Source organism: Pelobates fuscus, chromosome 7 (genome assembly GCF_036172605.1).
Source record: "Pelobates fuscus isolate aPelFus1 chromosome 7, aPelFus1.pri, whole genome shotgun sequence".
NCBI classification, from domain to species: Eukaryota; Metazoa; Chordata; class Amphibia; order Anura; family Pelobatidae; genus Pelobates; species Pelobates fuscus.
In genome coordinates, this window is record NC_086323.1 from 119,916,282 (window position 1) to 119,930,968 (window position 14,687).

Here is a 14,687-nt window from a genome sequence, read left to right on the forward strand (position 1 = left end):
GTCCTTTGATTGCAAAATTACTCTACTCCCTGGTACCATGCCACCCAGAGGTCATGTATACCCGTTATCTACGAAAGAGAACTCAGTTCTAGAGGAGTATATTCACGAAAATTTAGACAAGGGATTCATTAGGAGGTCCTCCTCTCCTGCCGGGGCTGGATTTTTTTTTGTTAAAAAGGATGGTTCTTTAAGACCTTGTATTGATTATCGAGGCCTAAATAAGATAACCATTAAAAATGCCTACCCGATTCCCTTTATCACCGAACTCTTCGATCGTTTGAAGGGCTCTACAATTTTCACCAAGTTAGATCTCAGAGGGGCATATAACTTGGTGAGAATCCAGCAGGGACATGAGTGGATGACGGCATTCAATACTCGATATGGCCACTATGAATATACAGTTATGCCTTTTGGGTTATGCAATGCACCAGCTGTATTCCAGGATCTGATAAATGAGGTTCTTAGGGAATTTCAGCAAGATTGCGTCATTGTATACCTAGATGATATACTCATACATTCTAGTGAGATTGAGACTCATCACAAGCAAGTCAGGAGGGTTTTGCACAAGCTTCTCCAGCATGGCTTGTACTGCAAGTTGGAGAAATGTAGCTTTGATCAAACCCAGGTAACCTTTCTCGGCTATGTGATCTCTGGGGAGGGATTTAAGATGGATCCGGATAAGCTCCAGTCCATTCTAGAGTGGCCTTTACCCAAAGGTCTTAAGGCCGTACAGAGATTTATTGGTTTTTCTAATTATTATAGGCGCTTTATTAAGGGTTATTCTTCAATTATCGCGCCTATCACCAATATGACCAAACAGGGGGCTGATACTAAGAATTGGACTACTGAAGCTCTTCTTGCGTTCAAAACTCTCAAGGAGCTTTTCGCTTCCGCTCCAATTTTAGTTCACCCCGACACTTCCCTGCCTTTCCTACTTGAGGTAGACGCATCAGAGACTGGTTTAGGTGCTGTCCTATCTCAAAGGTTGGGTGTTGATAAACCATTACATCCATGTGGATTTTTCTCTAAAAAATTGTCTGGTACAGAGAGCAGATATGACATTGGTGACAGAGAATTACTAGCGGTTATCAAGGCTTTGAAAGAGTGGAGACATTTATTGGAAGGTACATTACATCCTGTTACCATTCTAACGGACCACAAAAATTTGTCTTATATCGGAGAGGCCAAGCGTTTGTCCTCCAGGCAGGCTCGTTGGTCGTTATTTCTTACCCATTTCAATTACGTTCTGACTTACAGACCTGGGTCAAAGAATTCTAAAGCCGATGCGCTATCTCGCCAATATGAGCCTTCTGCTTCAGTTGAACCACTTTTGTCCTCCATTGTACCCAAATGCAATATTATTGCTAATACCAGTCTCAAAATCCATTCTCCGCTACTTGACCAGATCTTGAAGTCACAACATCTGGCACCCGGAAACACTCCTGAGGGAAGAAACTTTGTCCCTCCTGAACTCCAACTGGAGCTCTTACAATGTTTTCACGAAAGTAAAGTAGCTGGCCATCCTGGTATTCGCAAGACATACTCTCTGATATCCAAGGATTTCTGGTGGTCTTCACTACGAAAAGATATTGAGGAGTTCGTCGCAGCTTGTGAGACTTGTGCCAAGACTAAACAACCTCATACATCTCCTTGTGGTCTGTTACACCCCTTGGACATTCCTGAGAGACCTTGGTCCTGTTTGTCCATAGACTTTATCGTAGATTTGCCTGCTTCCAAGAGACAGACTGTTATTCTCACGGTGGTGGATAGATTTACTAAGATGGCCCATTTCGTGCCATTACCTAAACTTCCGACTTCTCCTGAATTGGCAGAGATTTTTGCGAGAGAGGTTTTTCGCCTACATGGGATTCCTTCGGAGATTGTTTCTGATAGAGGTTCTCAATTTGTCTCACGTTTCTGGAGATCCTTTTGTTCTCAAATGGGAATCAAATTGAACTTCTCCTCTGCCTATCACCCTCTGTCTAACGGAGCTGCTGAACGTACCAATCAAAAGATCGAGCAGTATCTACGTTGCTTTGTTTCCGAACACCAGGACGATTGGGTCGGTTTGATTCCTTGGGCGGAGTTCGCACACAATAACCTTGTTTGTGATTCAACTCGTTCTAGCCCTTTCTTCATGAACTATGGCTTTCATCCTTCAATTTTTCCTTCGGTTTCCTCTTCTCAGGGGATACCGTCGGTTGATGATCATGTCGCCAACCTGAAGAAATTATGGGATCAGACTCGGCAAATTCTGTTACATAATTCCTCGTTATTCAAGAAACACGCTGACAAGCATAGAAGAGCGGCTCCTGTCTTTGTTCCTGGGGATAGGGTGTGGCTGAGTACTAAGAATATTCGCCTAAAAGTTCCATCTATGAAATTTGCTCCTCGCTACATAGGTCCTTACAGGGTTCTCACTCGTATCAACCCGGTTGCGTATCGCCTTGCTCTGCCACCTGCCTTACGCATTCCTAACTCTTTTCATGTCTCCTTGTTGAAACCTCTTATTTGCAACAAATTCTCCTCTAAGGTTTCCTCACCTCGTCCTGTTCAGGTGGAGGGTCGGGAGGAGTACGAGGTCAGCTCCATCATTGATTCCAGAATTTCAAGGGGAAAATTGCAATATCTGGTCAACTGGAGGGGATATGGTCCTGAGGAGAGGAGTTGGGTACCTCAGGAGGACGTTCATGCTTCTCGCCTTCGCAGAGCATTTCACCTCCGCTTCCCATCTCGTCCCGGTTCCTTCCGCCCGGTGGGCGTATCTGAGAGGGGGGGTACTGTCAGGGTACCTGAGGTCTCTACCTCTAAAAGAGGTAGAGACTTAGTAGTTTATCCGTCCAAACGAGCTGTTTCCTTCGTTCCTCGCGGTTCATCCAGTCACTTAAACACCGACCGCGAGGAATCCACGTCCTTTTCTAGCGGGACGCTCAATACGTGACGTCATGACGCTATCACGAGCGACCTGCCACTCAAGTGTCCGATATCCAATCGGTACTTGTCAGAGGCGTGTCTACCATCCGGAGCCAGGGTATTTAAGCTTACTTCTCACTTCAGCTCATTGCCCTGTCGTGGTTCTAGCTTGTCTAGTCACTCAGTGCTCTGGTATTCTAGTTTGCTCTATTGGTTTTGACTCGGCTTGTCGTACTACCCTGCTTATCTCTGTTATCCCTTGACCCGGCTTGTCTCTCGCTTATCTGTCTTCTCGTTCCCTCGACCTCGGCTTGTCTCTGACTATTCTCTATTACTCTCGGTACGTTAGTCCGGCCATTCTAAGGCCCGGTATACGTACCTTTCCACTCTTTGTACCCTGCGTGTTGGATCCCTGTCCCGATCCTGACAATAACCATGTATAACTCAACTAGGTTGCATGGCCACATATAAAAGAGTGATTTTTTTGCACAAAATCTATATACATAATTTAAAAAAATCATTACATTTCATAAATAAACTTTTCAAAAGCCTGAAGTGAAGTGCTAATTTGATATTTTTCCCTTAACACAATTAAAACCACCCACTGGCTGCGGACATTTTTTCATCACAGAGCAAAAACAACATTGTGAATCAATGAATCTCCCACACATAATACATAAAAAACAAGTGGGTTTTATCCAAAATTGATATGCAAATAATAATACAAAACATTTTTTGATTTATTATACTGAGTGGAGACTAAGAGTTCCCATGTTGTCCCTGTCACTGGATGCCAAAAAGGCCTTTAACAGGGTCAACTGGATATTCTTAGAGGAGATCATGAGGGCCTTTAAAGTTAGTGAACTTCCTATAGGTGCAATAATGGCCACTTACACCACTCTATCTGTTACTGTTTTGGGACAAGGGTTTATTTTGGAAAGACTGCATACAAAAATGGTACTAGGTAGGGATGCCCTTTGGCTTCCTTGCTGTATATAATGACACTTGAAACCCTATTACAGAAGTGTAGATAAGACCCAAAATAAAAGGGAAAATTTGTGATGTAAAATCTCTGCTTATGCAGATGACATAACATTAACGCTAACGTCGTCACAGAAATCAGTGGAAGCCCTATTGGAAATAATAAACAATTATCTAATTGCAAATTAAATTTAGAGAAGACCCAATCCCTAACATTTGCAATGGAATTAAGAGAATTAAACATATTAATGAAAAACTTTTATTTACAATGGCCAAAATTAGGCTAAAATATCTGGGAATAACAATCCCTCCAAAAATAGATATAGCAGAAGTTAATTATTCTGTGCTGATCAGGGATTTAGCCCATCAACTAAATGACTGGAGGGATCTATTTATCTCTTGAAAGGGAAATATCAATATTATAAAATCTTATATACTACCAAACTGACTTATTAATTTTAAAATGATACCACTAAAAGCTCCAGAGGAATATGTACATCAATTCCAGTCATTGGTTGAAAAATTTATATTTGCAGAAAAAAAACAAGCATTTTGAGAAAAATACTATATTGCAAGAAAATACAGGGAGGGATGGGTTTCCTGAAATTGAGTAGATACCAAAACGTGAACCTTCTGACTCAAATACTTCAAATGATAACTCTGAAAAATTAAGAATGGTATATATTAGAGCAAGAGCTGACACATGTAGATGACCTAGAGTTAATAGTGTGGTATAGACAAGGTAAGGAGTGCCTGGTCAAGAATATTTGGTCTGATTGCAGACCTAATTGGGACAATAATCACAATACTTATTCACACTCAAAAATAGGGGGGAAATGGATACGTACATATGAATAAAACTTACATTCACCCAGGAAAAATAAAAATATCTCAAAATCCTCATAAGAAAAAAAGACAAGGGTGTGGGTCTCCTAGACAAATAGCCACAATATCAAACTACTCATAAATGCCTAAATAACCACTAAAACATATAAGTATTTCCTGAAATTGTTGAAAAGAAAAGGGAAAAATGGATATTTGAAGAATTAGTTGATAGGAAACGGATTAGCCGTATCTAACAGATTAATGCATTTATCTTTTTTTTTTATACGTTTCGTATTGTAAATTGTGTTCTGTTTATATATGTATTTTTTTCTGTTTTGTATGAAACCCCCCCCAAAAAAAACATTGTGAAGCACCCCTACGTTTCTCATTTTATTCAGGTCAATGATAACCTTTCTAATCTCCTAACACTCAAAAATGTATTGCCTAGGCCTTAAACATGCACCAATTATTCATGTAGAAAAAAGGCCCAGCACACCTATTTTATTCCCCGATCTTTAGCAGTTCATTTATTGTCTTGAGAAAGACTCCTATATGAGTGGGAACATTGCCCTTCTTTGTGTGTTTCACCCAAAAAACAGACTGCAAAACATTGAAAAAAAGAAGAGGTGCGCTGGTTCTTTTTCTACATGAATATTTGGTTGGTTTTGGCAAAGACAAGGGTGCAATAGTTCACCTTTGATTATTTGGAATGCTCCAATTATTTTGTGGGCCAGCTAACTTTTATTAATTGCTCTACACATGCACCAGTCAATAAACTCTTAATTTTATATCTGTAGCAAAGAGTGATAAAGCCTAACCACTCCATTAATTTATCTTAGTAGCTTTGTTTCCAAGGTTATCATATACGGACTGTAAAATTTGTACCATAACATCTAGTACCCAAGCATTGACGCAATGTTTTCCAATGGGGATTTAGAAGAAGCTGGATGTCCTCTATCTGGTAAACAGCCACTAGAGGCAGTCTTAACCCTGCAATGTAAACATTTCATTGCATTTTTACATTGTAGGGCTAATGGGACAGAGAGAGACTGCACCCAGATGACTTCAATGAGATGACGTAATCAGAGTGCCTATAATGTCCCTTAAATAAAAAAGAGAATTAAAGAAATTGAGAATTCATTTCATACTTTATTATTGTGCTTTTTTTTTTTAAGCCAACGCATTTGGATGTCTTATGGTCTGTCCAAGGGATAAGATTCCTACAATACAAGAAAAATTAAAAGATAATTCACGCCTGCTGGAAAGAAAAAGGTCATTCAGGTCTTACATAATAATGTATAAGGGAAGAAGAATGAGGGAGATTTATCAAAGTCTTATGTTCTAAAAAGTGGTCTAAAGTTCTAAAAGTGGGGCAAGCACCATAAAAATCAGTGAAATCAGCAGGTATATTCAGTTGGTGACTCCTCGCCTTTTACATTTTTGCACCACATTTTTCAAAACAGATACTTTGATAAATTTCCCCCACTGGTTTCCAACAGAGGAGTGGTTGCGTTTATATACAAGTGTAGCTTCCATTTAGCTCTTCACTGCATTGTGATTGATATGCATGCAACCAATTATCATGCATTACGGAGTTAACCCATAGGGACTCCTGACAATTTCACTAGTGAGTTTCTTATAGTTTCAGTGCCTGGCAACATGAATTGAAGCTGGTAGGAAGTCTTGGGATCCTGACATAAATTTTAGTTCCTTTTTTCATGAGAATGAGATTACCCATTGTATATGCAGCAAAAAACAAATGTGAGGAAGGCTGAACTTGATGGACGCAAGTCTCTTTTCAGCTATGTAACTATATTCGGTCCATTCATTTTGGGTCCCTAGGGCTTACCATCTTTTGTCAGTTTCGTTTTTTTTCTCATGAGGAAATAATGTTTTCAGGGCCAGCTTTCTAAAGGACACTGGGCAGGATGCGGGCTATGTTGGGCACAGGCAGGACCTGAAGGTGCAAATGAGGCCATGTCTTCTCCCAGTTAGGACAATTTTACATTTTTAAAAAATATATCTGCAAAATGCCATCCAGGTGGATGACATTAGAAATTTCTTTTTAGTGCTACAAGAGTTTATAAGCTTCTTAGGACGTATACACCCCAAGCCTACATTTTCTGTGATATGGAAAATTCAGAGGAAAGGATTTGTAAGGACAGGAGTGGGGGATGAACAAAGAAGCAGTAGGAGTCAGAAATAATGAAGAACATTTGCAGGGAACACTAGAAATATATATATTTTTTTGTTATTGTGATAGGTGTGGGGTATGCTTTGTATGTGTATAGCCTTAGGAGGCGTGCAGGGTGCAGCAGCATTTTTTCTATGACCCAGGGAGCCCATGTTTTTTTAAGCAAGCCATGGTTATTGTTTAATGATAGCCGTTCCTTAAGACAATATAGATGCATTAAGATTTTTTTTAAATGGCTATTGCGCTTGCATGACCCACTAAATTTTTCTGCTGATCTTTATCTGTTTTCAGAGAACCTTCAATGCTAAATATGGCTTCGGCTTCCCCAATAATGGTAGTAAGTGTGGTTGAAGGCCTTATTAACTGTGCTGCAGATGTCTTTCCAGAAGGTGAGATAAGCATACATTTCACCTCAAATAGTACAGTTTGTTTTTTAATGGTTTAATAATATGCATTACCATACAGGGTTTAACACTTGAATTTATTTATATAACATTGTATTACATTATATAACATTATTTTGAATCCATAGAGATAAATATGAAAGCAAAAATCTGAAAAAGAAAAATCTAAAAAGCAAAGCAGTAAATGTTTGTTGCAAAATATCATATATAATGAAGGAAACAATCTGTGTCTATATCTTAAACACATGCCAGGGACTCCCAACATCTCTCCCCTTTATTGCATTTTTTTAAAAACTGTTGCCTCCCTAACCATTGTAGTTTTTTTTTTTTTTTTATTCCTCCTCCCGGAAAAAAGCCCAAAACTCCCAGATATATTCAAACACAAATGTATAGGTACCTGTCATGTCCCTCTCACAATTCGTGACATCGCATTTCCAGAATTATAAACCGCAAGTAGCAAAATGATCTCAAGATAATCACAAGTGATGTCTTCTCATTACGGGTGGTGTCAACACCTTAGTGACAACCAATATAAAGGTTGTGTCACCACCACTATTTTTGCATGATAAAAATCAGTAACATGGTCAAACCTTACATTTAATTTCTCATATAGTGGTGACTGTTGCTTTAAATATTTCATGTAGATATTGATTTTGGAGTTCCAGTGCCACCTACTCCCGTTTCCACTGAACAGCCCCCTCAGAAGCTTGACGAGCCATCACAAGTCCAGAATGTTTGCAAACCTGAAGAAACATCCCCTCTTGCTTCCCCTGTATCCACCAGTTCAGAGAGGTAAGCAGAGTATTGGTGCAGAAGTCCTGACACAGCAGCTGGAATAGCAGATGTTACTAATCCATAGAAACACAAACCCATGGATGCCTGTTTATGGAATGTGTTATTCACAATGCAATTGAATATAACAAGGCAAAATGCCCATCAGTTCCTTCCTGGATCAAACTGTTGATCATATAAAGATTTGATCTGAGATCTAGCATTTGTAATAAATGTATTAAAGGGACACTAGAGTCAACTACAGCTTAATGTAGATGTTCTGGTGTATATAGCCTGTCCCTGCCAGCCTTTTAATGTAAACACTGCCTTTTCAGAGAAATCCCACTTATATAGTTTTGACAGGTCCATGCAGCTCTGCAGTTAACATAGTTGAATTCATTTTGGAATAGGATCCTTAAGAGATGATGAGCACTTATAACCATTACAGCCTTTTGCAAAGATTGTCAGCTTTTGGCCAGTGTGACAAAAAACTGGGCTTGTCTGGTATTCATAACTTACTCCCAACACCCACAGCCTATTATTTCCATGTAAATGTGGACAGATTTGTAGGGATACTCTAGAAGGTGCAGGAGAGCCTTGATTTTTTTTGTCAAACCTCTGAAAGTGGTTTTACAAAGACTGCACTGAAATACTAATTTTACCATAAACACTACTATAAGCTACTCTGGTTTTGTTGGTTAGAATGCCTCTGTAAAGAACATATTGTTATATCATCATCCTTGTTACACTCCCTGGCTGTCATTCAGACAGCTGATCCTGCTACTTCCTGGTTGTTTAGCTCAGTGGATCTAAGCTCAGGAGGCAGCAATTGCACAGAGCACCTGCATTGCAAAGACTTCTCATTGTGCTGCATTGGGAAGTCTGTGATTCGACATGCTCAGAAGGTCTGGGCTTAGGTATTATTATTGTTACTGGCATCTATATTGCACCAACACATGCTGCAGTGCTGTAAAACCGGGGGAGGCTCACAATATGTACAGATCAATCAATACAAAAGATGAGGAGTTAGAAAAGGAGGGTTTGCAAAGGCTTCAGAGAAAAGATCTGCAGCTTTTACAAACTATCTTAAGATATACTCAATATAAATAGACTCAATTGTACTTTTTCCAATTATTTATTTATTTGATTGCACATCTGATGCTTCTCCTTGAGAAGTATTAACAGTGTTCAGCGTCTTAATGCTGTGCAAACATGAAGACCTTTTTATTTTTGATGGTCTTAATGAGGAAGTGCCTCTAGTGGCTGTAGATATTATTGACAGTAGCGACGTGTTCTTGTCACAATATAAGCATTGTCGGTTCTCTGAAATAGCAGTGTTTTACATTGCCAGAGAAAATGCACAATGCCTGTTTACCAAATATACAAATTTAGAAGAAGTTTTTTTTAGTTCTTTTAGCGCTCACCGTGTCCCTTTTAATAAACAAATCTTGAGGCTGTTCATTCTCATTTCATGAAACGTTTTGTAGCAATTTAAATTCTGACATTGTTCATTTTTCTTCTCCAGAGAATGTGAGAACATAACTGCATCTCTAGAGGCAGTAACAATAAAACCAACACCATTAAAACCTCCACCTCCATTTGAAGAAGGTAATTCCACTAATCCAGATTCAGAAATCAGTCCGAATACCGCACGTAAAGGTAAGTACACAGTAACAGCAACCCAACGTTTGGACACCAACTTAAAAGGGAACATCTCTTTCCTCCATTTTTAGCATTATATTCAATATTTAGGAAAAATGTGTTTTGTGGGTGTCTGCCCTTTGTACCTGTCAGTCAGCATAAAGATTAGGACAAACAGAAACAAGAGCTAAAGTAAACACTCTGCTGAATGTAAGCTCTAGTCAAAATGGATATATCTTTTCAGAAGGTGTTTAGGAAGATTTTGTGAATGACAGCAAGGGAAGATTGGCTAGGCCTGCAGAAATAGTTATTTAAAAGGACATTAATAGCATCAAAACAAGTTCAGCTTAAAGGATCACTATAGTGTCAGGAAAACAAACCCGTTTTCCTGACACTATGTCATCCTTGGGGGACCCTCACCCTCAGGGTCCCCCTCTCGTGGCACTGAAGGGGTTAAAACCCCTTCAGCAGCTTACCTAAATCCAGCGCCAGGCTCCCTCGGCGCTGGTGACCTCTCCTCCCACGCCGACGTCAGCTCCCAAATGGAGCAGAATGCGCATGCAATGAAGTGGTCTGGGTGACTATAGTGTCCCTTTAATGAAGTGTTTTTTTGATGTAAAGATCATGCCCCCACAATCTCATTGCTCTGTTCTCTGCTATTTACCTTAAAATGCACTTTTGGGCATTACTATCTTTACATGCGTGCTCTCTGATCCGGTGAGAGGAGGGAAGGAATAGCGGATGGACAGGGGAGGGTTGTAAAAAAAACAAAACGAAATGCGGGTAATGGGAAGGTTTATTAAACTAAGGGAATGAGTGGAGAATGACAGACATAAAAAAATGCAAAGAATTGACATTTGGCTGCCCAAGTCACATGTGTCAGAGGTACGACTTATCCCGGCACACAAGTGTCGATAACTCCTACCACCATAACTACTTCAGATCACTGGAGTGGGCTTTGTGGTTGAAGTAACCCTTATTGCATAGAGTGCCTAATTTAGAATTTATTTTCTCCTGCTCTGTTAATAGCCTGTTGAGTCTTCAGCAACCTCCTATGTGTGATTTATTTACCCCTTAAGGACACATGACATGTCTGACATGTCATGATTCCCTTTTATTCCAGAAGTTTGGTCCTTAAGGGGTTAAAGGGACACCATAGTCACCAGAACAACTACAGCTTAATGTAGTTGTTCTGGTGAGTATAATCATTCCCTGCAGGCATTTTCATGCAAATACTGTCGTTTCCCTATGTAAAAGCATTGGGTTGGCTAAAAATCATAAATTCTGATTATGTCAGCAAGGAGGCGGATCAGTGGCAGGGCCAGCACCGACGGACCTGCGCAGTGCTGGAAATAAGGTGAGTTTTATTACCTTTTAAGGGGGCTAAGGTGGGGCAAGCCACCTAAATGGTGATTTTAACACTATAGGGTCAAGAATGTATGTTTGTGTTCCTGATCCTATAGTATTCCTTTAAATTAACAGAGCAGTAGGTGAGAACTGCTGTAAGATCTAATTGTAAATGAGACCATTTTTTTCATGAAGGTTGTGTTGATGACTCAAGTGAACCTTTATTGTCGTCTGTGGATAAGGATAAGTAATGACACATGAAATAAAAAAATGTATTTCTATTCTGTTAGAATTGTAAACAAGGTTACTGAATTGAAACACACATATGAAAGTAAGTCAGGGGAAGCATCCTGTATGCTAGAAAATGCAGACTTCCTGGAACAATAACACTGAAACTAGGAACATTCTAAAGAAATGAAATTGAACTTATCTAATTCTGTCTTTTTTTTAAAATAGAATACGATCTTACATTTTCCTTCAAACATAGGGACATAGGTTAGTTTGTCACACACTGTGTAAAGTAGGAATGTCAAACAGTAGTCTCTTGGTGACGTTGGGGTACATCTCGTGGCTGTTACAGAGTCATTTGACTACTACAAAAAATGTAGAGCAAATGTTTGTTGATTGCCAAGCATGTGACCTAAATGACTCAGACTGTTAAACAGTTTGGTGTTATATGCAGTGATGCCTTTTCTCATGACAATGTGATAATTGCATACCTTTAAATTGACATGACTGATTATCTTAAGTACCGGGAAACTTAATTCCTCTACTCTAGGCTCCTGAGCAATGACTGCGGCTGTCCACTCCTAGGGACTAATATGTGCAATCATGTCTAGTGATAACATGTCCCCTTAACAATGTAATGTCCCCCTCAGTCAGATGTCTTTGATAAAATCACTTTTTAAAGGGGTAAAGTAAGTTTAAATGCATAATAAACCATTTCCATAGTGAACACTGACATGATTTAAACAAGCTATATTTTTCTAGAGTGTCAGAAATGTATTTATTAGTTAGTAAATTTGCATTGAATTGTTAACCAATTGTCCAAAATTTTGAGTGTTAACATTTAGAGAACCAAATCAGGGCCATACCTCTGAACTTGAGACTATTGAAAGGTATGCCCATGGAGCCAGGGTAACCCAGGAGAAGCATTCAAGTACTTCATTTACTGATATGTGTGCATAATACAAATAATACATTCAAACAGTTGAATGTGGTGAAAATAATAGTAAATCACAAAGAATGAAATAGAATGTGGGTTGCAAATTGTAGCTTGAACTGAATTGCTGGTTCACTGGCTTACTGAATCAATGAACTGCCGAACACCTACTTTCACTGTCTGTCTATTTGAAAACAAATAATATTTTCATAACCATTTTTCTCTTGCAGTGAAAAGACCAGCTCCTCTACGTCCCAACATGCCACCACCTATACAGCCTCGTGTTTCCTCCAACACAGACAATTTAGAAGAGAGCCGCAGCCCCAAACCCACGCCACGAAGAACCATGGGAGGCAGCCTCAAAGCCCCTAGCATTCCACCACCACACCCTCCACCACCAACTAAAGTTGCCAATCCAAAAACTGAGGCAGTTAACACTGATTCACCCGGGAAGGCCTTGCCCCCTACACCACTTCCCAGGAATCGAATCCAGTCCTCGGATAACTGAATTGAATGTTGCCGCATACCTTTCACTCTAGAACTGCACAAAAATGCAAGGCAGCCGTATGTACACTGGTACACAGTATTACCGTCAGCATTCTATGACTATGCATCATACAGTTATGCACAGTCACATCTGGACAAGTGTCACAAGACGTAATATGTTTGAATTTGTTGTAAGCAGAGCTGTTAAACTAATCGTATTCAAAACAGAGTTTGGAGACTTTATTATGAACAAAAAGCAAAGATTTTATAAATATTCTAATATACTTATTTTAAATACATCAGTGACTACCATTTGTGGCATTATTACATAAGCATAAGGTTAGTTTGTTTTAGGTACATATTTTATTTTTATCTTATTAAGGTTTTCATAACTAGTGAAGTTGTGTACCTCAAGAACGTGTATGTTAGCATCATATGGAAAGTAGCATGCCTTGTGCATTAACCCAAAGTATGAATTTTCCTGTATTCAAATTGAACTTTAAATTTGAATCCATAAAAGGCAAATTAGAAAAAAAGAATGTCCAAATTAGTTGTATTTTCAGTTTTGCTATTTTTTTTAAATATTCAGCGTGAAATCTTGACAGTTCATACTTTAGTGAGTAGCCCTATTGGAGAAACAAACTTAGCTTAGTAACGCAGTTTTGGTGTTTAATGTAGTCTCACTGCTTAATTTTCTGCCATTTAGGAGTTAACAGATTAATTTTCAATCAGATCCCACAGATTAGTTTTACTTTAGAAGTTTTTATATCCTGTTCTTTAATTTGAACTTTTACCATGTACATGGTGTGGAGGCACAAGATCAGGAGGTGCCGGGGGCAAATCATTTACTTGCGCCTCCTAGCTCACAGTTCCATGCACAGATTGCAGGTACATTAATAAGAATATTTTTTAATAATAATAAACATGCCAATATTTTTGGAGGGCATAGAGATATGTGCTGAAGCCCTAACTGACAGGGAGAGCAGAATCCTCCTACAGGCATCCTTCCTGCTTTACAAGTTTAGGAATCATATGGTTGCTCCCTAGTCAAAACTTTTGGCTCTGAACATGCAATGTTTTACACTGAATAATTCATTTAATATAAATAATGTATTCATAGCCTGGTTGGTGGATAAGGGTTCTGTTAAAATGAACTTGTCATTGCAGCTTCACTTTAACAAAATGATATGTTCCATAAGACTATTATCTGTTGCAGGAAATAATTGAGTACTGTCAGAGAGCCACTGACACAGAAAAATGGATATTGGCACTCATTATTCACTTGTAAATATCAGTGGCACTGTGCCCTTCTGCCCCACGTGACAGAGCTAGAAGGCCACACTGACATGTTGTCAGACTGAAACCTACCTTAAATAAGACTTTGGAGTCTGGAGAAGAGTTGTGCTTTCAGATTACTGGATGCTTCCCTAAGCCATCCATGGGCTGTAGGGGCTTCTCAGAGATTGGTGAGGCACTTATAGTAGATGAGAAGGCATCATGGCTGGGACCAATGTGCACCCAGGTACACAGAACAGAGCTGTTAAACTAAAAACACAGCATTATGTTCATCAGCTGTGCATGGCACAGAAGAGGAGTAGAGAGTACAAGCAGCCCAGAGTTGGTAGGAACAGGGAGAGTAGAGTACACTGACAGGGCACCCACCAGACTGGTGGCAGTTACTCCCATTGCCCTCGCCTCTTGCTACACATCTGACATGAGGCTTCTGCAGGCTGTAGCAAGCAAATAACAAACCTGGAGATAGTAATTTCTAAATTAAACAAACTGTGCAAGAAAGGAAGTTTAAAAATGTGATCTCTTCTTACAGGATGTGTTAAGGAGGCGATCTGAATCACAGGCCAAGTTGTGGTTAGGGATGCATAATAGGGATTTAACTCCTAAATAAATAAAATAATTGGGAGAAAAGAAGTGATTTCAAGAAGTGATAATAGTGACTTAACTCCTG

The 14,687-nt window shown here is 39.3% G+C and overlaps 1 protein-coding gene across 1 annotated transcript in view; it reads left to right on the plus strand.

The window, feature by feature from the left end:
• Positions 1 to 13,023, plus strand: part of SH3BP1 (SH3 domain binding protein 1) — a 64,881-nt gene extending 51,858 nt beyond the window's left edge. Inside the window, exons 15-18 of the mRNA XM_063426520.1 lie at positions 7,205 to 7,302; positions 7,962 to 8,109; positions 9,614 to 9,747; positions 12,469 to 13,023. Of these exons, the coding sequence (XP_063282590.1) occupies positions 7,205 to 7,302; positions 7,962 to 8,109; positions 9,614 to 9,747; positions 12,469 to 12,746 (658 nt within the window). The 3' untranslated portion in view covers positions 12,747 to 13,023. The remainder of the gene's footprint in view (positions 1 to 7,204; positions 7,303 to 7,961; positions 8,110 to 9,613; positions 9,748 to 12,468) is intronic.
• Positions 13,024 to 14,687: the final 1,664 nt, after the last annotated feature.